The sequence below is a fragment of the Amblyomma mixtum genome, chromosome 9 (genome assembly GCF_055824585.1).
Source record: "Amblyomma mixtum isolate Tamu chromosome 9, ASM5582458v1, whole genome shotgun sequence".
NCBI lineage: Eukaryota > Metazoa > Arthropoda > Arachnida > Ixodida > Ixodidae > Amblyomma > Amblyomma mixtum.
In genome coordinates this window covers 62,478,806-62,502,388 of record NC_143020.1, presented here as the reverse complement: position 1 = coordinate 62,502,388, position 23,583 = coordinate 62,478,806, and the positions used below count along the sequence as shown (strand labels likewise).

The 23,583-nt window shown below is 44.2% G+C and overlaps 1 protein-coding gene across 1 annotated transcript in view; it reads left to right on the top strand.

Annotated features, from left to right (window-relative positions):
• The first annotated feature begins 144 nt into the window (after positions 1–144).
• Positions 145–23,583, top strand: part of LOC149329307 (uncharacterized) — a 28,279-nt gene continuing 4,840 nt past the window's right edge. The window contains exons 1-6 of the mRNA XM_089559226.1: positions 145–5,142; positions 8,986–9,135; positions 11,902–11,955; positions 12,509–13,229; positions 15,265–15,364; positions 19,493–19,565. Coding sequence (XP_089415352.1) covers positions 9,105–9,135; positions 11,902–11,955; positions 12,509–13,229; positions 15,265–15,364; positions 19,493–19,565 — 979 coding nt within the window. The 5' untranslated portion in view covers positions 145–5,142; positions 8,986–9,104. The remainder of the gene's footprint in view (positions 5,143–8,985; positions 9,136–11,901; positions 11,956–12,508; positions 13,230–15,264; positions 15,365–19,492; positions 19,566–23,583) is intronic.

The following is a 23,583-nucleotide window of genomic DNA, read 5'->3' as shown; positions in this document are numbered from 1 at the left end:
GGATACAAACGCACTCATGTACAGGGAATGGAGTATAATTAAATCTAAAATTTGGGACACAGAGCTAATGAGCGAGCAGGTTACTTCTCTTTTTCTTCTTTCGCTCCCTTCCCGTAACGGTGCGGTTCGGGTGTCCATCGAGATATGTGACACATACTATACTGCGCGATTTCCTTTACTCAAAAAACCAGTCTAACTTAAAGCGCGACCAGCGTAGTGAAGCAGTCGCTTGAACACTCTGTGCCTGATAAGGGCCTTATAAACAAAATTCCTAGCCACATATGCTCTGAGTTCACGATACGCGCGTCATACGTTGTGCGTGGTGGCGTCGAGCTGGACGCATTCTAGTGTTGCGCATTCATCGCGTCGGTGGAGTGAAGTTTCAATACAGTGAAGAAGAATCTCCGCATATGGTTTCTATTCGCGCAGTACGCATTAGCGTCGAGAAACCATTGCACGTAAAAGTTGCGCTCCATCGGGTACGATATCGAAACCAACAGTGTCGAAATTCGGTTTTGCTTTCGGTCGCGTTGGAATATCACAGCTGACAGCCACTGACATGGAGGAAGAAAAACCTCCATGGCCACTGACAACTGACAACTTTCCTTCGTCGCTAATACATAGTTCATTGAAAATTGGCTGTTCACTGCTTTTTGAGGCTAGGACAGGCACTCATTTGGAGGGAAAAAGATATTCAAACTAGACATTGTAACAGCGAAATTGAAAGAAGGGGAAAAAAACAATTAACAATGAGGGAAGTATAGGCTAGGTGGCGCCAGCTCTCGGCCGATACAAAGGATAAAGCCAATATCATCCATCCACCCATCCGTGCTAGCTCCTCATTCTGTTTGTTTACGAATTCGTTTTTGTGTGTTGTCAGTCTTTGAGAAGAAGTTTTGAAGAAAGAAATCCATGTGAGGATGAAGAAGAATGTGCCTACAGAGCTTCTTCGCCCGTGTGCTTTGCTTTTGCCTTTACTATGTACAGGTGAATGCCAACCTTTACCTCCCGATTCTTGGCCGATCCCCCAGTGTCGGTATGTGCCATTCTGTCAAAGGCTACAACAACAACAACTTCTTCGCCGGAGTTGTTGGCCTGCCTCTGCGTCTTCTGGCCTGTGTTCAAATTTTGGTGAGGCCGTTCCGAGAGTGGGGGATTTGGCCAGGTTTTCCCCTCTTTTTGGATGTAGGTTCCAAGGCTCTGTAGGCTTTCCGCCGTGGCTATGTCTTCCCCGGGCTCAGGTCCGGTAACCTGGTTCGCCAGTTTGCCGGCTGAAAATCTCCCGCTAACGTCTTTCAGTCAAAACGGTGTCAAGCTTATCCCCGTGGCGCTGGTCCCTGTAGGAGATGGTGTAATTAAAATAAACTCTCGAATGATCCAGGAGCAGCTGAAGGCAGCCACCAGCCGCTATCTTGAGATTTCGGAGGTGCGACCATTTGGCATGAGAGGAATTCTGTGCAAGTCGGCTGACTTTGATTGTGTTGCCGATTTACTGCAATGCACCTCTTTCGCCTCACTGCCAGTGAAGGTATTTATTCCAGAGCAACTTGCCTGCGTAAAAGGAATTATCCGCGGTGTGGATCCTTCCGCTACACGTGGACCCACTGCAGCCCCGTCCTTTACAGTGTAAGAACTGCTGGCGGTTCGGTCACAGTGCCAAATCTTTCAAGTCCGCAACGCGCTGTCGCGTTTGCGGCGGTGATCATGAACACGACATTTGCTCTTCTGAGTCGCTTAGCTGCTGCCTTTGCCACTCTGATCACACAGCTGACGACCCCGCTTGCCCGAAGCGTGCCGATGAGCAGATTGTCTTGGACATTATTCAGCGGGACAGGCGCTCGCGCGCTGATGCATACGCCTGCCTTGACAGACGGCAGAGCTCATACGCAAGTGCTGCCCGCTCGACCGCTACTGATGTGGACGCAGCCTTGACTAAGTCCGTTGTTGCTGCGGTGGAGAAGGCTGTTGCTGGTGTACTTGACCGCATGATCAGTACATTCAGCGATGCCTTGTCCCAGGTCATTTCCACGCAGGCTGCTTCCTCAGCTTTAGGTAACCTAGCCCCGTCTGCCTGTCCTCCCTCCTCTGCAACTGCTGATAATATTCAGCCCACCACCCCTTCTGCCTCCACGTCCGTGGGTGTAAATGACTCTGACCAAGTCTCCCTCCCTGACGCTTGTCAGTCAGATGTTGAAAGGACTACTCCATCTCGGAAGCGTCGTGCTTCCTCTTCTCCTTCAAAATCTGACCATCCGCATAATAAGACTAAGAAAGGTTCGCCTGGAATTTCAAAGAAAACAGATGTGTTGAAAGAGGCTGTTGTGGCTTCGTTCTTAAAGCAATAATCATGGCAGGAATATCTGTTCTCTAGTGGAATTGTCGCTCTATCTCATCATCTTTCCCCGACTTACAGCAGCTTATACTTAAACATAGTCCAGACATCATTTTAATACAGGAATTGTGGCTCAATCCTAATCGCCCATTCGCAATTAAAAATTTCTCGTTTTTTGAAATGATCGCCCAAACAGCAGGGGTGGGGGCTTACTAACATAGGTTTCAATGAAACTGTTTCATCGTGCTAAAGTGTCTCACAAAATTATGCGAACTGATTGTGAGATACTAGCAGTTGCAATCATTATTCCGCAGTGCGCCCCTGTTACGGTGGCAAATATCTACTTCCCCGCAGGTGTCCGTAGGATGGATGGGCTCGATGCGTTACTGCGCAACAACAGAGGAGTAGTTCTAGCTGGGGACTTCAATTCACATCATGTTATTTGGGGTTTCAGAACAGACTTTAGCGGGCATTTACTTTGGTCTTAGATGTCAGCAAACGATGTGTGCTGTTACAATAGTCGTGCCATAACTTACATGAGGGCAAATTCTCGCTCAGCTATTGATTTAACATTAGCTGTTAATGGTATAGCTGTATCTTCGTGGTGTACAGTTGACTGCGGTACATCGAGTGACCACTACCCAATCACTTTCACTAAGCTCCCTCACGTGGTGTTCACTAATTCCCTGCTGTCAAATATTTCTGTGTGAATGAGATCTTTAGTACTAGTCAACCACAGGTGGGCTGATACGGCAGTCTTCTTTGACAACACCCTCCCAAGGAATGGTAAAAACCTGCCTGCCATTGTGTTAAATGGGCTTATAGAGGAGTACCTAGACAATTTCCCTAACCATACTGCCGTTTATACAGATGCCTCCAAGCAAAATGAAAGGGCAGCTATTGGCATTTACTCAGGGGCTCTTGATTGGAGCTACTCGTTTCGGTCCCCTGACTATACCCCTATTTTTGTAGCTGAGTTTCTGGCCATTGAGTTGGCCTTAATAAGGATTCCCTGCAGTATCACTCGGGTTATTATACTCTCAGACAACCTTTCTTTTTTGACAGCGCTCGAAAACTCGAGGGATACTCCTATGAGCCATTCCCTTCAATTTTTTATTTCTCCACATGTTACAGAAGTACGCTTTCACTGGGTCCCTGGGCACTGTGGCATTGTTTCTAATGAGAGGGCTGATTTTTTAGCAAAGTCTGCCCTTGATGGACCTATTGTCCCTTTCATCCCAAATACTGTTTACTTGACTCTAGCACGCTTTCAGCGATTCCAGCGTCCCCACTCCTTGAGCCATGAGCCTCTCCTTGCTGCAGCGGATTTTCAACACCTGGCATTTCCTTGGAGCGTGCGGATGTGCAATTTGAGGCAATGTGAGGTGTCCATGACTCTTTTGTGCTGCAGGATACCGCGGCTAAATCTTTATTTATGCCGATCGGGGTTTTCGATATCCAACCTTTGTGAGTCTTGTGGCGAAATTGAGTCTATAGAACATTTTTTCCTCTTCTGCCGGCGGCTCGCTCCTCTCCGTAGAATTGACTTGGAGATCCCCCTCGCTCGGCTTGGGCTTTCTCGATCTGTTCCGATTCTCCTATCCTTCGGGGCAAGCGCCAACGGATATGCCCTGAAAGCAGTGTGCCATTATATTCACGATTATTTAATTTCATCAATGTCAATTCACTACTTGTCCTTCTCCGTATTTTTTGTTTTGTACAAATTCTAGCTTTGTGTCTCAAAATACTTCATTCCCTGTACATGATTGTGTTTGTATCCGCTATGCACCCTGGCCAATCTCCCGCCGAGGGTATGTGCCATTAAGCCTGAGGACATCACCATCATCATCATCATCTACAGAGCAAAGATAACTTCGTATGACCCGGTGAACGTCACTTTTGCGGCGTGCGCTAGTGAAGGCACGGTCCGTCTTTGTGTGCGCGTTCCCAAACGTCACCGCGCAGTTACGAAAGATTCGGGCTTATTAGCGCCTTTACCAGTAACGTGAAAGCTGCAGAAGTGTATAACCGCAATACCAGACATATTTGCTCCAGTGAATCTGCTATTTCAACACTTGCAAATTCGGGCAAGTAGATGCAATAAATTTCAAAGCTGTAATTGGCGTTGATTTATGTAAATTCATTAGGTGTGTATCTTCAGCCGTGACCATCTCACTGAATCGATCGCCAGTGAACGTCTTATTTCTCGTGTAGCATGTTCTTGGAGAAAGCGCGCACGTTCGCATTTCTTCTCAAATGTCTGTGTTCTTCTGTCTTCGTAATCGCAGAGGAAATGCAACAGTCAGTTATTTTTCAGTATAGAGCTTTGCGGTAAAAAGGCTGATGATTTATGAATTCGGTGGCCATTTTTGTGTGATAGCCGTTCGTGGTGCATTGTGGTGACTTGTGGAAGCTGGTGAACCATATCCCAATAATGGTACGTGTAACCAGCAGTTTATGCCCAAAACTGGTACAAACAGCTTCTAGTTATGGCATATCGACAGGCCTTTTTTCTTTGTGTACAGAAGTAGTCTCCTTGGCCTGGAAGTATAAAATCCCTTTTTCCGCGTCCTATTATACCTGCTACACAGGAATGAAAAATGCATGATGCCCTCCAGTTCCACTGAATGGTCTACTTTAAAAAGCAGGACTACATGCCATAGCCATATCGAACAAGGCTGATGTCGTTTTGTGTGTGTTTTGGGCCTTTTTTGTATGTTCTCAGTTTTGCAGACATTGGAGTAGCACCAGTAGCCAGAGGAAGAACTGCAGCCAGTCTACGCCAACCCATATCTTGATGCTGCTGTCCGGTAAAATATGTATTGTGGGACATGTCTTTTTACCATGCACCAAGAGATCTCCCCTAGATAAATGGATAACTGTTGGCATCCTTTTTACATCAGGCCGGTGGCGAGTGCCACCTCGCCTAAAAAGTTAAAGTGGTTCATTGTTTTCTTCTACTGGCTGTTTTTTTTTTTTGAGCTTTGATTAATCCTTTTTTTTTTTTTCCCATTCGAAGCTGTCATTTGTATTCTACCCTATATTCCTTCGATTTCTGTGAAGTGTTGTACAATTTTTTCATTCTGCTCTTTCTTGGTGTCTGACGACTCATTTGCCATTGTGTGCTTTTGTGAGAGTTCCTTGCAAGTTACGCACTATCTCCTCTAGGTTCACAAATTGTTGGCTTTCTTAGTTGCGGTAATGCCTCTTTTTCTTGCCATCGTTTTATTTATTTCATAGCAGCTTTCTTGTCTGTTATTTGGCATAATAATTGTGCTTGGAAGTTTCATGTGAAAAAATTGCATAAAAGTAAGCCAGCAGTGCAGTTGGATATTCAGCTTGAAATCACAACTGAAGCATTCTTTTTCTGGTTGAGTGAACCCTATGTTGGGTAGTGCACATATTTCTCACTTCCCGGATTGAAATTTGTTTTCGCTGGTTGTAGTGCATGAATACTGCGATATATGTATGTTTAGTCGTACCTTCTAACGGTCAGTGGAGGACATCTCATCCTGACCTACGTACTGTGTTGCCACATCTCACGACAGCAATGATTATTCAACAGCCACAAACGTAGTGATGTTACATCACAAGTCAATATTTTTCTGTGGCAAAGCATACGGTCGCATTGTAAGCTGGTAGCCGGTCGATGCCATGGATGAATGGATGGATTATAATGGCTTTACCCTTTGTATCGTGCAGCAGCTTCTGCCACCTAGCCTATACTTCCCCCATTGTTAATTGATTTTTCTTTTCTCTTTCTTTCAATTTCGCTCTTGCAATGTCTAGTTTGGCTATCCTTTTCCCCTCCAAATTCACCCCTCCCTTGATTTCCGCCACCAATCCTCCAACCTCCCCTTCGTCAATGTCACGCTTTTCCCATCCACTCGCCCGTCCTCTCCAGTAAATCCCAGCGCTATCTCTATGGCCGTTGCTGCCCCCTCTGGGAGGGCTGGGCGCAGTTCTGCGCACCTCAGAACCAAGTGCTCTATGGTTTCTGTTTCCGTTTTACAAGCAGAGCACAAAATATCCACATCTTCAAATTTGGACCTATACGTTTTTGTTCTCAGAGTCCCTGTCCTAGCCTCAAAAAGCAGTGAACTGTCCCGCGAATTATCGAATAACCTCTCTTTTTTGATGTCCTGCTTTCGTGTCCTGTATATACCTAGTCCCGATTTTTCCTGCATTCTTTCTTTCCACATCTTTCTTTCCGTCTCCTTTACCTCCGCTTTCACGTTGGTATTTTGTTGCGTCCCATCCCTCACCCGTAGATACTTCGTTCTTAGCTTTCAGGCTCTATTAGTCCGTTTTGTGTTAATACTTTTCATGTACAGATACTTGTACACCTTTTTTGCCCACCTTGTTTCCTCCATTTGAGTTAGTCTCTGATCATATTTCAGTTTGCTGATTGACTCCCGAATCTCGAACGACGCCCAACCCATATCTCCCTGGACTCCCTCATTCGGAGTGTTCCCATGGGCTCCCAAGGCTAGCCTTCCTACACTTCTTTGTCTGACCTCTAGACTTAACTGTACTTCTGATTTCATGCTCAGGACTGCATTTCCAAATGTGAGGCCCGGTACCATGATTCCCTTCCATACCTCTCTAACCACCTCATACCTATTATAGTTCCATAGTGCTCTGTGCTTCATAATGTCTGAATTCCTTTTGCCTTTGTCCTTCAGAATCCTCTCATGCTCTTCCAGATATTTTTTCCCTTCACTTAGCCATACACATACTTATAAGTTCTCACATGGTCTATCATAGTGTCCTGTATTTCTAGTGGGTCTCCCTTCTCATCATTATATACCATTATCCCTGACTTCTCTCTACTGAACTGGAGTCCTAGCTTGTTGCCCTCCTCACCACAGATTTTAGCTAGTTCCTGCAGCCTATCTCGCTTGTCTGCTAGTAGAACAATGTCATCCGCATACATTAGTCCAGCCAACACTTGGTTTACCTTCTGACCATCCTGCATATAACTCACGTCAACTCCTACCCTACTCTCTTCCAACCTCTTTTCCATTTGGCTCACATATACCATGAAAAGTAGGGGGGATAGTTGGCAGCCCTGCCTTAGCCCTGGTGAAAAAAACCTCAGTGTTGGACGCACTGCATTATCCCTTGACGTCCCTGCAGCCGTATATGTGGAGGGAAAGCATGACTAGTCTCTCATCTTCTTATCTGCTGCCTGCTTGGTAGTCTGGTCATACTTTTCGGCTGTGCGTATGTTTGGCTATAGATATCTGAATTAAGGCACACGAACACATGTTCTTGGCCTGATGCCCTTTGGGTTAGGTTTGTACCCTGATGTTTTCGGTTACATGTTTAAAGTTGCATGGGCCGCATTTTTTAAGCACAATGCTGATCATTTCTATTTTGCCTTTACGCCACAACTCTCAACAGCATGGAAGGACTCAGACAAAGCTACCAGCTCATTACTGCACCCACCTAAACTAGCAATGGGGATCGGAGAAAATGCAGTCTTCCTTGGTTCTGCGGTATCCTCTTCTTCGGTCGCTCACAGATGTCGCCAGCTTGCCTCTCCCTCAGGTGTCCTTGATTGGGGCAGTAGATCATTCCTCCTCTCCGCTGTTTTAAAAATCAGAAGTGCAAGATGCCGGGCTAGTTGGTAATCCATGATGAAATAACAGCGCAAGGAACGGGACGAAAACACGAAGGAAGAAGACACAGACACGGGCGCTGACTAACAACTGAAATTTTATTTCGAAGCAGGACACATATATAAACACACCCCCCTCTTTGTACTTTATATATGTGTCCTGCTTCGAAATAAAATTTCAGTTGTTAGTCAGCGCCTGTGTCTGTGTCTTCTTCCTTCGTGTTTTCGTCCCGTTCCTTGCGCTGTTATTTCATCATGTTTTAAAAAATTGAGGAAAAAACAGCTAAGCATGCACCGTCGTTGCAAAAACACAGATCATAATATGAGCCTGAGCGCGGACTTGCTCATGACTCGTATCATAACCTGAATGTGAGTTTGGACTCACTGATAACTCAAGATCGTCATCTGAATATGAGCCTGAGTTTACGGTTTATGGGAGTTGAACCTCCCAAAGCAACCCAGTCTATAAGGGACACCCTAGTGAAGGGCTCCAGAAATTTGGACCACCTGGGGTTCTTCAATGTGCCCGGACTTTGCACAGTACGTGGGCCTCTAGAATTTCGCCTCCAAGGAAATTTGATTACTGCGGCCGGGATCGAACTCGCGTCTTTTGGGTCAGCAGCCGAGCATCATAAGCACTGAGCCACCGCGGTTGCTGAATATGAGCCTGAGTGAGTGTACTCCTGACTCAGTCCGTTGATCCAGGACTGCATTATATGTGTTCCATACACAAAGCATATAAACTATGCTGTGTGCCGTTGGACACTTCTCCTTACTCTGCTGCGCTCTGTTCAGAATAGCAGGCATGAGGTGCAGTGTTAGGAGGACACAGAGTAAGAACCTTTGAATGCAACCTGCTGCTGTGAACATATCTAGAACAAAGAAGGTGACAGAATGTTTAGTCAGGCGAGGATTTTGCGCATTCTCATTCCTTTGTGCTTTGCCATATACATCGCAGCACAGATTCCGCTGCTTGTGGCATTTGTGTTTGTTTTATAGTGACTCTTAGTTGTTCTCCGTTATTTTGCAGGCTGTTACTGATAAGCCAATTTGTACAAGGTTCCAGAGGAAGAAACCTTCAGTGCCACGCCTGCCAGCCTTCCATGGCTCCATTGCATGATGCTCACAAGCTAGAAGATTGCTTGTGCAATGGTCCCAGTGCACTGTGTTTATGCACAAAGTGAGGTGGAAGCGTTTTTAATGATTTTGCTGGAATTACAGGCATTTAATACTAAGGAACATGGGGACTGCCCTCAAAACAAGTTTATTTTGTGAACTCATTTCAAAAATAATTTTTTTCACAGGAATGGCATTAGGTTTTGGACAGAGAGGGAAAAAGGGAATAAAAATAGACACAAATTTCTTTCTTCTGCTTAGCTCGAAAGTCGTGTAGCTGAAATCATTGGTGTGCAATGGTTGAACAGTTTAAATTAAGCTCTCAGTGGAATTCCCATACCAGTCGGGGTATTAGCAGTACACCTGACCACATAGAGCAATTGAGTAAAGCCTGCAACGTGTGTACTGTTGTTGGACAATTAGTAGTATTAGTAGAATCACATTATTTGGTCACTCAGAGGCTGAATGGCCATCGGGCATTCCTGATGTTAATGGGTCAGATTGGCATATGTTTTTAAGGCACTTATAACATTCCAAATATGTTGCACATTTCTGTAAGAAAGTCTGTGCCGGTGTCAGTAGGACATCGCATGTCCCTTCTTCAAGTAACTTTGTGACACGGAGAACTGAAAAAAAAAACAAGCATCTGGTGCGCACCCTTAACAAAGGAGTCCCATTGATTCCGAAATATTATGCTCAATCAAAAATATACATGGCAGAAAATGATCCCTTTAGTTTTCGTGCAAAATATGGTGGATCGACCCCATCCTGTTTTCCGGAGATCAAAGCAAGATCACCTCTCAGGTGATGGTCATTGTGAAGAACTTAATGAGTGATATCGTCTGTCAGCACGAAATGCAATTATGCTGGTACTTGTGTGATTGTTCCGTTATATGGACGAAATGATTTCTTCATTTATACATTATTTAATTTTTCAATCGAAGCAGAAACATCAATGATGAAAACTGCATGCTTTGGAACTTGCAGCATTTCGTGCCTCTGGGTATGGCACATCAATCTTTTTCCTGATTCTTGTGCTGTATGGCCTCAAATATGCGATGATTTGCTTACGTAATTTGATGCAACTCCACCACTCTGCTCTCCTGGTTGGGGCTTTATGATGACTGTAGCTCTGCAAAATCTGTGCTGTATCGTGTGGTGAATTTTATATTCTATTGTATTTGCCGCTGTTTACTGGTTCATGGGTGTCCTTTTGGGTTTGCTGAAGAGTGCAGTATGATTCCTTGTGGTTGTTCACAACTGAATGGTGTCATTTTGTCATTGCACACAGCATTACTGACTCTATCCAAACAATATCCATTGCTGTGTTCATTTAGCCTGCATTCTGACATTGTTCATTTTGGCTGTATGGAGCGTACTATGACAATGTTTATTCTAGTTTTTTGACAATACTGTATGTTGATCTGCACGCATGGAATTCATCGTGTATGGATTTCATTTCATGATGGTGGCACTAGCTTTTATTTTTCTTTAAGGTGAAAATTCTTTTGTTATAATGCGAAGCTTTTTAAAAAACTTCCTTGTGTTTTTGTTAACCTGTGTGCTGTAGTGATGCTATGCACTATTGTGCAATACAGCGCTAGTTTTATCAGTTTTACTGACCCCCATTGTTCTTTTTTAGTTTTGCCTGACTGGTTTCCTTGCATCATGAAATGTCCGTAAAACGATTGTAGTGCTGCTGTGATTTCTCCTTTAAATAATGCAACAGTTGATGTCAAGTCGCACCTTTACTCGCTGTTTCTCGCCATATTCACTCTCCCTGCAACGGTGGCCTAGTCATTGTAGCGTGCATCTCGCATGCAGGATGTGCTGGGTTGGATTCCCTGTGCCACTGGGTACCCACTGGTGGTACGATACTCAAGCTTTGTCCCTGGCTTCTGCTGGGGTTAATGCCTGGAAATGGGTCTTAGACTTCCCCTTGTGTTGATGATGGTCCCTTATACCAAGATGCATCATCAGCTCTCACTCTCATTACTGTCCAATGAGCTCACCTGATCAGCACGTTCTCAGGGATGGACTTCTTCCGTGCTGTCTATGGTGTTCGAATATCTGGCCACCTTAAACCTCTTTCAGAGCAGCGCATTGAGAAACTTCCGTCACGGTTGTTTCCTCCTTTTTTTCGCCCTGATTTCTTTTCCCGAGATTTGAGATGTGGGTGTCACAAAAGTAAATATGGTATGCTCTAACTGCACTTAAGACCGAGTAGTGTGCAGTTTCGGACGTGCTTCTACTTGATTAGTTGCACTCTTAGAGAATGTGGAGGCGGAATATTATGTTGGGCACATTGGCAACATTCGTGGGCAGCTGTAACCTGGGCGTTTTTATGAGTAACTATGCTCTGAAAGTCTTTTTTTTTTCCCTGTGCGCAGTACAACGGGTGTAAAAGGTTTATTACGAGATGAGTGCTCTGTCAATGTGTTGTGTTATTCAAAATAACTGACACTCGTTATTTCTTAGGCCTGTGTAGGCAGACATTTACTGCCCTTCTCTTGAAGCCAGAAATTGTGCAAGTCCATTTGTTGATGTAATGGCTGTCGGCTTTGTTCCGGTAAGCCTATAAATTTGTAAGCAATTGTCAGTTTTTCGTGAGCATGAGTACAGTAGTCATCTGCATGCAGAATTGAAAGTCGGGAATGTTTGCTTTGGAACTCGCTTCTTTTCAAGTTCGCCCTACTGTATTTACAGAACCTGGGAAAGCTGTTTTACGAGTGTGTATTCCATATTCACCACCTCATGCAGATAACACCGCTTGAGCATTTTCACTCGTAATCTTTTGTGTTAATGGATACAATCTGGCTTTCACATGCAGGTTTGAGCTCCGGGGACCACAAACATGGTGTACTTTCATGGCAGAACTCACCAGGTTAGAATCTGCAGTTTTTCTCCCTATATGCTTTCGTGAAGGTTGTCTTTCAGAGAGAAGTTTGTAGGGTATGGAAGCTGTAGTTTAATGAACTGTGATGATTGATGATGATATGGGCCTTCGCTATTCTGGAAAGTTGTTTTCTGTGATATGTCAACTATGCTCATGGAACTAGGACCGATATGGGTTCTGTTCATTGCAGCAAGAAATTGTAGAGGAGACCAAGCCCCCCTGAGGCTTTATAGCCTTTAGCCTTTTCCTCCTGTTAGACACGGTCTGAGGAGCAAATAAAAGAAAAAAAAATGGCATTGTGCACTATGCTAAGCATAGCTGACTGCCACTTGTTTTGCTGTGAAGCCCACCTGTCACTGCAGAGACATCTTGTTTCAGGCCTGAGTTCTCTTTTGCAGATCTGTTAAATAAAAGTTTTGATAGACATATGCAGCTTTTGATGAGTGTGTCCCCTGCATTAAACTTTTCTTTCTAATTCTTGGTGAATTGTGGATTGTTGCTTCAGGCATTTCATTTGAAGTACTCTCCTTGTGCAACGCAGGTTCAGTTGTCACACAGAGCGACCATGGCACACCTCCTGTGCAAGATTCAACCAGTGAAAAGCACCCTGTGGGCCACTGCATGGAATCTGCTCCTTCTGGCATGGATAATGACTCGGGTAATCCCACAGGAAATAAGGTTTACAAATGCACCCACTGCAGCAAGGGATTCAAAAGCAGATTCCATCTAGTGCAGCATCTCAGAGTCCATACAGGTGACCGGCCATACTATTGTAAGGACTGTGGAAATAGCTTTGCACAACAGGCCCATCTAGATAGACACCAGCGCACTCACACAGGCGAGCGACCTTACCATTGTGACGATTGTGGTAGCAGCTTTGCAATGAAGGCCCATCTGGAGGGACACCAGCGCACTCATACAGGTGAACGTCCTTACCATTGCGACCACTGTGGTAGCAGCTTTGCACAAAAGTTCACCCTACGGCAACACCAGCGCACTCACACAGGTGAGCAGCCATACCGTTGTGACGAATGTGGCAGCAGCTTTGCACAGAGGAGCATCCTGGTGAAACACATCCGTACCCACACGGGTGAAAAGCCGTATCGGTGCGAGCTTTGCCCCATGGCATTTGCAGTACCTTCAGGTCTTGCGAGGCATGTGAGATCCCATAAGGGTGAAAAGCCCTACCAATGTGACCTGTGCGAAAAGAGTTTCATCCAGAGCGATAATTTGAAACGGCACAAAAAGGCAATTCACAAAGAGTAGCACTGGTTCGTGATGCTTTTGGTCAAAATGTGTTTCTAGCTGCCATTTTGTATGCAAGCTAATGATGGTTGGTTGGTTTATGGGGTTTAACGTCCCAAAGCGACTGAGGCTATGAGAGACGCCGTAGTGGAGGGCTCCGGAAATTTAGACCACCTGGGGTTCTTTAACGTGCACTGACATCGCACAGTACACGGGCCTCGAATTTCTCCTCCAAAGAAATTCAACCGCCGCGGCCAGGATCGAACCCGCGTCTTTCGGGCCAGCAGCCGAGCACCATAGCCACTGAGCCACCGCGGCGGCTTGCAAGCTAACGAGATTCTAGCTTAATGCCCTATGAAAGGTGCTGGTAGCTAACCTGCATCATTAAATACCTTTGTAAGCTTTGTTCACTTTGAGGGAGTTTTCAGAAAACAACGTTTGCTGTTCCCTTAGGCTACATATTCCTGCTAAGTATTTCCGGAACGCGGAGAGTCAGCATGCTGTGCTCGCAAACGTGCATGGATGGAAATGAAATCACTGTCATACCTGTATGACATCACTTCTTGTTGGAGAGTGCCTTTCAAAAACTTGATATCCAATGTTTATCGCTGCTGGGAGTTGTCAGGCTGCCTCAGTGAAGAAATTTTGTGGTGCAAAAATACACAAAACAATTATTTTTAATCCTTAAGCCTGAGTGAGCTAATTTTTGTGACGATCAGTATAAATTCAATCATTTATCTCACTGAACCTGTAAATGTGTGTATGACAACCGAGGAAAACTTGTTCTTGTGTAAATCTTTGTGTGTTTATTCCAGCAGTGTTAGTGGCAAGAATGAGTGAGGACTAGCAGGTGTCCAGCCTCAAAGTTATGTGTTTTGTGTTAGTTTTGCGATTTGAAGAGTTCTCTGTTGTTTGGATCGAGGACTAACAAAAAATTTCACTAACATCTGCTTTACCATTACTCTGAGCACTGTCTCTGCTGGATATAAATTGTATAATATTTCTGGAGCATTGTGTCGGCACCATTTTTAATCTTTTTTCGTTGTCAGAATTTCAGCTATTTGTGACCATTTGACATTGTGGTAGCTTCTCTGTTGTTTTGGTGTTACTTGAAAAAGCCTTCTCGATTTACATAAGGTGTTCATGATAACACGCTGCAAGAGTCGTGGCTGCTGAAACAAAGAATACTGTGATTAGAGCCTGCAAAAAACACTGTAATCTTGTAGTGTATTGTAAAGCTTGTAATTCGGGTCCATTGTATGAAATTCCTCAAGTGTACATGAGTAGTAATTTTTGGCAGTTTCTATTTCAAAATGTTGAATACATTCTGGGTGTTTGTAAAACTCACTTGCTTGGCATATTGTGCATTAAAATTCAAAAGCATTGCAGTTCTTCAAAAAGCTGTTGTTTGCTTTATTTTGTTATACTTCGAGCATCTTTAGACATCATATTGCCTTGCATCCAGGAAAGAATTGCTATCAGTTACAGATGACAGCACTAGTACCAGCACTAACTGACAGCACTAAATTATAGATGACAGCAGTAAAGAATACCACAAACGCAGGTAGTGTTTTTTCAGAAGCTTCTCCAGGTTTTTGTCTCGTACTACAAACGGGTCATATCTTGAAAGAAGGCAGACACAGTATTGGATGGTAGTGAGTTGGATTACCAGATGAGATTAGGAAGTTTTTGGGATGAGGTTTCTCGATTTGTCTGGAAGAGCACAAGGGTGTATTTGGGGTGAGCTAGAGAGACTTTTGTTTTGCTGTGGATGTAGTTGGGTTCACAAAATTGAAGAGGAAATGTTTGTCAGTAATTTTACCAGTCACCATGTGTCCATGAAGCGACACTGAAGCCGCAATTGCAGCTTTGCGCAAAGTACAAAGAGGAGCAACATAACAGCCCATACTGTCCAAACTGGCTGGAGTAAATGGACAATGAAAGGGCCTGTCTGCCTCTGCTAGGGCTCCAGGAACCACTGGGCACTGGTTTGTCAGTCTACGCACATCCCCCTTGCGCATGGCTAAATCTACGAGCCTCCTGATGACGAAGGCTCCACCTCAAGAAAAAGTGGCTGTGGTGCATCACTGTATGCAACAGTGAATGGGAAAAGCAGAATGCTGAGAATTGGGGTATGAATGCAGGCTATGCTGTGAGCTTAGGCCAGTGTTTCAGCCCCATAGTTATGTGCTGCTGTCAGCTTGTGCCTGAAGAACAGTCATAAAAGAACAGTGGAAGAAAAGAAGGAACCCAAGACGGTTCCCACTACCAAGCCAGCGATACGTGTTGTTTCAGGAGGAGCATCCATCCTGCGAATGTTGCTTTCAAAATTTTAGTGCCATCAAATGGAGAGAAGACAGATAGGGGAGGTATGGGAAACTCCCAGTTTACTTTCAAAAGATGTGGGAAAGACTGGATGGTGCAACAGAAAAAATTTGTGCTTTGCAACGACGAAGGGTTGAATGCTTAAAAGGGAGTGCATACTCATGACTATGCAGTTCATACATACCTGCAGGTGATGTGAAGGCTCAACAGGAGTGGTGGCTCTTTGGCTTTAATTTTAGCAAGAAAACTAAACTGCATCTTTTAGGATCCACACATCTTGCCCACCTACCAATCCAATCCTTAGGCTGCTTCACCGACTGACTGTGGGCCGCAGCCCATTGCTTTGGCTGCTCGGACAGCCAGTCTGGAAACTGTACGTGCGAGCGTAACCAGTTTATCATCATTTATAGAAAATCCAGGCTTGTGCTGATGTTCTGAATTGCTGTTGAAAGAACGCAGGCCATAATGCTATCTTGTACATATTTCACTTTACCGTACATTAACACATTTTCACAAAAAATAAATGGCTAATGAGCATATATTGCAAAAATGTTTAGAAAACTAAAAATACGATGAATATGCAGCATTTTATGCCAATGATTCGAAATCAGAATGCTACCTTGGCAGTGCCATAGTACAAAACAATTGAGAAAGACATTACTACTATCTCAGAGTGCACCCATCATCATTGCAGTGTGTTACGCCCTCTCTGAGACTAGAAAAAATAATAAATAACATTGTGAACGGCATCATTTCAACTGGCTCTCTAAGTATACTCGCGTGCCTGACTTTACAATACAAATGCAGTTACACCACAAATCGGCGACATCATGCACAATGTAACAACAGCCGTTTGCAGAGTTCCGAGCAACTTCGGTATCGGTGGCAATTAGAAAGCAGATGAAGTTGCTGCACAAGCTCGGCACGAAGAAATCAAGAGGGAACATTCTTTTCAAACGGCACTCTATAAGCTCTATACTTTATAAGCTTTCAACCACCATCGTTGAAATCATTTGTCGAGACTAGAGTGTGCATGAGTAATTGGGACCCTAATCTTAATAATTGAAGAATACACTGGAAGCAGTGCAAAACCACGCCGCTGTAGGTTCATCTTCTCTGCTTGTTCTTATCGTGAAAGTGTCACCAAACTAAAATGCAGTGCTCGTCTCACAAATTTAACTAAATGATGTCACATCACAAGACTATGTCTATGTCATGAATTCTGTTATGATAAAGTGCACAAGTCTTGTCATCCCTGCCTACCACACCTCGAGGCACATGAACCATGGAAAGACCACCTATCCTCCGCCTGCCCGCAAGTCTGAACATCTGTCTTCATTTTTTGTACGCACTGTGAAAGGCATGAAATGAATTGGCTGCCCACATTGTGCTCCACACTGACCCCATCACTATTGGTTTGGTTTATTGGGGTTTGTCGTCCCAAAACGACTCAGGCTATGAGGGACGCCGTAGTGAAGTGCTCCAGAAATTTCGACCACCTGAGGTTCTCATCACTATTCAAATCAACTGAAGCACTGTTATGCTCAGTAAAGCACTCATGTGATGTGATACCGCATCAGAGGGCCTTTGAGGAAGTACGAAATAAATAAGTAAATAAATAAAGACTTCTAAATGAAATATTGAAGTAAATCTTAAGATGCATCGAGTTGAATGGAATTCATGTTGACTCAAACGATTCATTGAAATCATTATATATATGTATGTATAGAAAAAATATGTTTAAAGATCCTTCAAGTAAGTGCTCAGGTAAAATAAGACCCACTTCATTTTTAATTAAAGGTAAGGCATTTTGATGAAATAGAGAGAGCAAGGGTTAAAACGTTCATGCAAGACTTGGGTCATATGATTACGTAATTGGGCATCACGCAGCTGAACTGGTCTGATTAAATGGTAGTAAAAATAATTTGCTTATTGTTAAGTTTTCAGGTTGAAAGCTCTTGGCGTTTATCATCAAATGCTCAATCAAGCAAAAAAACTGTGTAAAGCATATATCGAATTCCATTAAATGTGAAGCCTGGAGGAATATAATATCAGATAAATCTGTGCTCACTGCAGAAATGATGCATACAACACAATAAGTGTCAAACCGCTATAGAGGAATTTAAATTCCCAGATTACAGTATAAATCTATCGTAAATCAATAATATCTTCAGAGTCATGCATGCAAAGTCGGAAGTCTATTCATTTGTTGAGCAGATCAAAAGAAAAGGCTCTGCACTATTTGTCTATACATTGATGTAAAGGCTTTGTTCCATAGTGCATGGGCTGTCTTTCCTATTGGAGGCATTCACTGAAGTCATTTTATGCCACCTTTGCATATTGGACGCACAAACATATACGCACAGCTTAACGGGCAAAGCTGGACAAAGTTATGAGGAAAAAACATTTTTCATTGTTTTATTCTGAATGTAGGCCGGTCTTTTTGCCTTTGTTTTTTGCTCGCTATTGAAAGGGCTTGTGGACACATGTCTTGTTTTTATATTTTAAGAAAAAGAAAGCTTATCAAACTGTCAGATTTAAGCTCCATACAAGTCGCTTATGCGCCGTAAAACTCAACGCAAAACAACACGTACGCTATCTTGTCAGCGAGGTTTGGTCTTGATGACAGGCCATTAGATTGCGCCCAGATTTTTTTTTTTTTTTTACTCTGGCAGATAAATACTGAAGTCCCTGTATGTTGGGGAAAAGGAAGGGTACTTCGAAAGCGAATTAAAGGCGCGCATAACTGGCCCCCCTTGGACAATGGACACCTTTCTTATTTTTTAAGCTACGAATCCTATGAAGAGCGGCAGCTTCGAAAGCGAAAGAAATGCGCATAACTGTCCCCCTGGGAGAGTGGTTTCGCAGCTAAAGCGTACCGGCCGCGGTTGCTCCGCGGTTGAGGCGCTCGTCTACTGAGCCAGAGTACCCGAGTTCGAACTCGACCGCGGTGGCCGCGTTCGATGAAGGCGGAACGTAAAAGGCGCGCGCTGAGCGATGTCAGTGCACGTTAATGAAACCCAGGAGGTCGAAATTAATGATGATGATGTCCTCGGGCTTAATCCGGAGACCTCCACTACGTCACCTCTTTCTCTCTTTCTTCTTTCACTCGTCCCATATTGGCGCGGTTCAGGTATCCACCGAGATATGTGACACAGATACAGCGCCATTTCCTTTACTCAAAAAAAAAATCAGTTTAGCTTAAAGCGCGACCAGCATAGTGAAGCTTTCGCTTCAGAACTTTGTGCATGATCAGGGCCTTTTAAACAAAGTCCCTGGCCATATGCTACGAGTTCAGGATACATGCGTCATACGTTGCGCGTGGTGGCACCGAGCAAGACGCTTCTATAATAGTGCTGCGCATTCAACGCGTCAGGTAGTTTGAATACCGTGGAGAAGTGTCTCCACATATGGTTTCTATTCGCGCAGTACGCAGTTGCGACCAAAAACGTTGGTTGCGACGAGTAAATCATTGCACGTACAAGCTAAGCCGGATACAAAATTCGGATATAAAATTCACCCCTTGGGCTCCATCGGGCGCAATATCGAAACCAACAGTGTCGGTTTTGCTTTCGATCGCGCTGGAATGTCAGAACTGACAGCCAGTTTTCAATGAACTATATCTTGTGCACAGATCAGATTTTGTTTCGCCACTAATACTTAATTGAGGCTGTATACATTGTCTTGATACTGTTTTTTTATATATATATTTAAAATGCCCACAGCAACCTTGAGAGAAGATTTATGACGGCGCAAGCTGCCTCGCGGGCCGCATCAACAATAGCCCGCTTTGCGTGTGTTGCCGGTTGTGACAGTTCCTCAGTATGTTGCTTTACATATTCGGTTTTGTGTGTTGCCAGTCTGTGAGAAGGAGAAGCTCTGCAGAAGGAAATCTATGTGCCTACGGACAGAGCAAGGATAACTTCGTGCAACCCGGTGAACGTCACTTTTGCAGCGTGCGCGTGTGAAGACGGTCCGTGTTTCTGCGCGCGTGGCCACATGTCACGTCGCAGTCAGGAAAGATTCGGGTTTGTTAACGCCTTTACCAGTGACATGAAAGCCGCAGGAAAGTATAACTGCAATACCAGACAAATTGTATTCAGTGCGACCTGTCGGAATTAGTTCTTGAAACCCGTTACTTGAACACTTTCATCATCTGCGGACAAGTAGACGCAGTAGGCTCTAATTTGCATTAATTTGTGAAAATTCATTAGGTGTGTGTCTTCAGCCGTGACAATCTCAATGAGTCGGTCGCCAGCCAACTTTCCACGCCTTATATCTCTTGTAGCAGGCTTTAGCACAGACAGCACGCGTTCGTGGAGATCGCGCCGTGCCGTTCTCATTTATTCTCGGAGGGCGTCCGCAGAACTTTTTCCAGGGGGGTGCACCCGATGTCTGGGGATGGGGGAGGCGGTAGGTTTGTAGTTGTTTTCTACTAGGGCATAAATAATATCCGTAATTCCAAGGGGGGGCAACCGCCCCCCCTTGCCCCCCCTTCCGGACGCCCATGTTCTCGGATGTCTGCGTTCTTTTGTGTTCGTAATCGCAACGCAAATGCGCAACAGTTAGTTCTTTTGCAGTCAAGAACTTTGCGGTAAAAAGGGTGATGCTTTATGAATTCTTTGGCGTTATGTGTGAAAAGCGTTCATGGTGCGTTGTGGTGACTTGTGGAAGCATACTAGCAAAAATCCTTTTTTCCGCGTTTTAGTGACACTACAGACGAATGAAAAACGCATCCTACGCTTCGATTACACTAAATGGTCTACTTGAAAGTCGTTCTTTTTTCTTCGTGGAGGGGGGGGGGGGGGGGGGGGGCTATTTTGCTTGTTCTTGTTTTGCAGGCATTGGAGGCGTAACAGTAGCCAGGGAAAGAACATTCCAGGGGAAGAACTGCAGCCATTCTATGCCGACCCGTAGCTCGGTGCTCCTGTCCTGTAAAAATATGTATTGCGGGACGTGTCTTTGTACCACGCACCAAGATATCACCCCTAGATAAATAGATAACTGTTGGCATCCTTTTTACATCAGGCCAGTGGCGAGTGCCACCTCGCCTAGTACGTTAAAGTGGTACATTGTTTTGTTTTTCTACTGGCCCTTCTTATTTGTAAGCTTTGGATCCTGTTCTGTTTATATTTTTTTCCATCGAAGGCTACTTTTTGTATTCTATGCTATATTCCTTCGATTTCTGTGATGTGTCATGTAGTTTTTTTTCGTTCTGATCTTTACAGGAGTCTGATGGCTCATGAGCCATTGTTTGTTTTGTAAGAGTTCCTTGCAAGTTATGCACCAGCTCCTCCACGTTCACACAATGTCCTGCCTTTCTTAGTTCTGATTATGGCTATTCTTCTAGCCATCATTTTATTTATTTCATATCTGCTTTTTTGGCTGTTATTTTGCATAATATTTGTGTTTGGAAGTCTCAGATGAAAAGATTGTATAAAAGTAAAGCAGGAGTGATTTTTGCATTGCATTTGTATATCCTGCGTGAAATCACAACTGAAGCATTCCTTTCTTGGTTGAGAAAATTCGATGATTGGTAGTGCACATATTTTTCACGTCCTGAATTAAAAATACTTGATTGAATTTGTATTGGATGGTTGTAATGCATGAATATTGCCATATTTTTATATTTGATCATGCCGTCAAAGGGTCAGTGGAGGACATCTCATCTGCACCTATGTACTGTGTTGTCACGTTTCACGACAGCTACCATTAGGCCACAGCCACAAATGTAGTCATGTGACGTCAGAGGTCAAAATTTTTCTGTGGCAAAGCATACGGTCGCATTGTAAGGTGGCAGTCGGTGTCATGGTAAACAAAACCTCAGTGTTGGATACGCTGCATTTTCCTCTGACGACCCTGCAGCTGCATATGTGGCCAGAAAGCATGACCACTTTTTGAGCTTCTTATCGGCTGCCTGCTTGGTAATCTGGTCATTCTTTTCAGCCTTCCATATGTGTGGCTAATAGAGATCGAAATTAAGGCTCATGAATGCACCTTCTTGTTCTGACACTCTTCGGCTAGGTTTCTACCCTGATGTTGAATTACATTTTTTAAGTTGCATGGACCACATTTTTAAGCTTCATACAGATAAGTGCTATATTGCCTTGATGCCAAAATTAGGCAGCTTATGTACGTGTCATCCATGATTTACTGATTGGAAATCATCTTGGTAATATGAACTCTCAACTGCATGGAGGGACTCTGGCAAAGTTACCGGCTCATTACTGCACCCATGTAAAGCTAGCAGTGGGAATGGGACAAAATACTGCCTTCCTAGCTTCCGCAGAATCCCCTTCTTCGGTCGCCCACAGACGTCGCCAGCCTGCCTCGCCCTCATGCATCCTTTTTCGCGGCAGTTAATCATTCCTCCACTCCGCTGTCGGTAATAAAAGAGGCAAAAAAATCTCAGTGTGCACCGTCATTGTAAAAACACCGATCATGATATGAGCCTGAGCCCGGACTTGCTTACGACTCGGGTCGCAATCTGAATTTCAGTCCAGATCCGACTCGCTTACCACTCAGATAATCATCTGAATATGAGCCTAAGTGAGTCTCCTCATGAGTGATTCCGCTGATCTAAACCTGCATTACACGTATTCAATACACAAACCCTATAAACAATGCTGTTGTGGCCTTGGAGACTTCTCCTTAATCTACTATGCATTTTTTCAAGTTACAGGCATGAGGAGCAGTATTAGGAGGGCACAGAGTAAATGCTTGAGGAAGAACCTTTGAATGCGACCTACTGCTGCGAACATATGCAGAACCTTACCTTCACTTATGTGCATGTGCAAAGTTGGGTGCATGAGAATCCATCTGTCTGCACAAAGAGGACTGTCCAGACCAGCTATGCTAAAAAATATCACAAGTGACATTGCATTTTAGCTGTTAGAGAACATCAGTTTCAAAAATTTGGCCCCGCCGCGGTGGCTCAGTGGTTACGGTGCTCGGCTACTAGCCCGAAAGACGCGGGTTCGATCCCGGCTGCGGCGGCTGAATTTCGATGAAGGTGAAATTCTAGAGGCCCGTGTACTGTGCGATGTCAGTGCACATTAAAGAACCCCAGGTGGTCGAAATTTCCGGAGCCCTTCACTACGGCGTCCCTCATAGCCTCAGTCGCTTTGGGACGTTTAACTCCAATAAACCAGTTTAAAAAATTTGTACTCACAGTTTACAGTACATTGCACTTCTTTTTCCCTATCCATATCCTTTCACAATTTGTGCTTACAGAGCAAAGAACATTACAGAAAGTGTATTGAGACATTGATTTTGTGCACTGCCATTTACATAAATGCACTGACCCTGTTGCTTGTGGCTTTTGTGTTTCTTTTATAGTGACACTTAACTGTTCTCCGTTATTTTGCAGGCCGTTACTGATAAGCCAACGTGTACAAGGTTCCAGAGGAAGAAACCTTCAATGCCATACCTTCCAGCCTTCCATGGCTCCATTGCTTGATGCTCATGAGCTTGAAAATTGCATATGCAATGGTCTTAGTGTACTGTGTCTATGCACAAAGGGAGACGTTAGTGTTTTTTAATGGTTTTTACTTGTATTGCGCGGGTTTAAATAATAAGGAGAATGGGGAGCGCACTCAAAACAAAAAATTTTTTAGCGAACTCGTTTTGAAAGTAATGTCATTCTTTTCATAGCAGTAGCATTAGGCTTGGGATGTAGAAGGAAGGAGGTAATAATGGGAATAAATATAGGCACGAAGTTCTTTCTTCTTCTGAGCTCAAGGAACTTGTTGCAGAAATCACTGGCTTGCAATGGCTGAACAGTTTAAATTAAACTTCAGGGGGATTCTCATTTCAGTTTGGGTACTAACAGAACACCTGACAACATAGAGCAGTCGAGTGAAGTCTGCAACTTGTGTGCTCTCGTGGTGGGCAATTAGGTGTAGAATCGCATTATTTGGTCAGTGGGAGGCTGAATGGCCGTGGGGCATTCTAGAAGACAAAATGTTTCAGTTTGGAATGTGTTTTAGGGCAGTTATAACATTCAGGAGATGTTGCAAAACTGTGCCGGTGTCAGTAGAACATCCC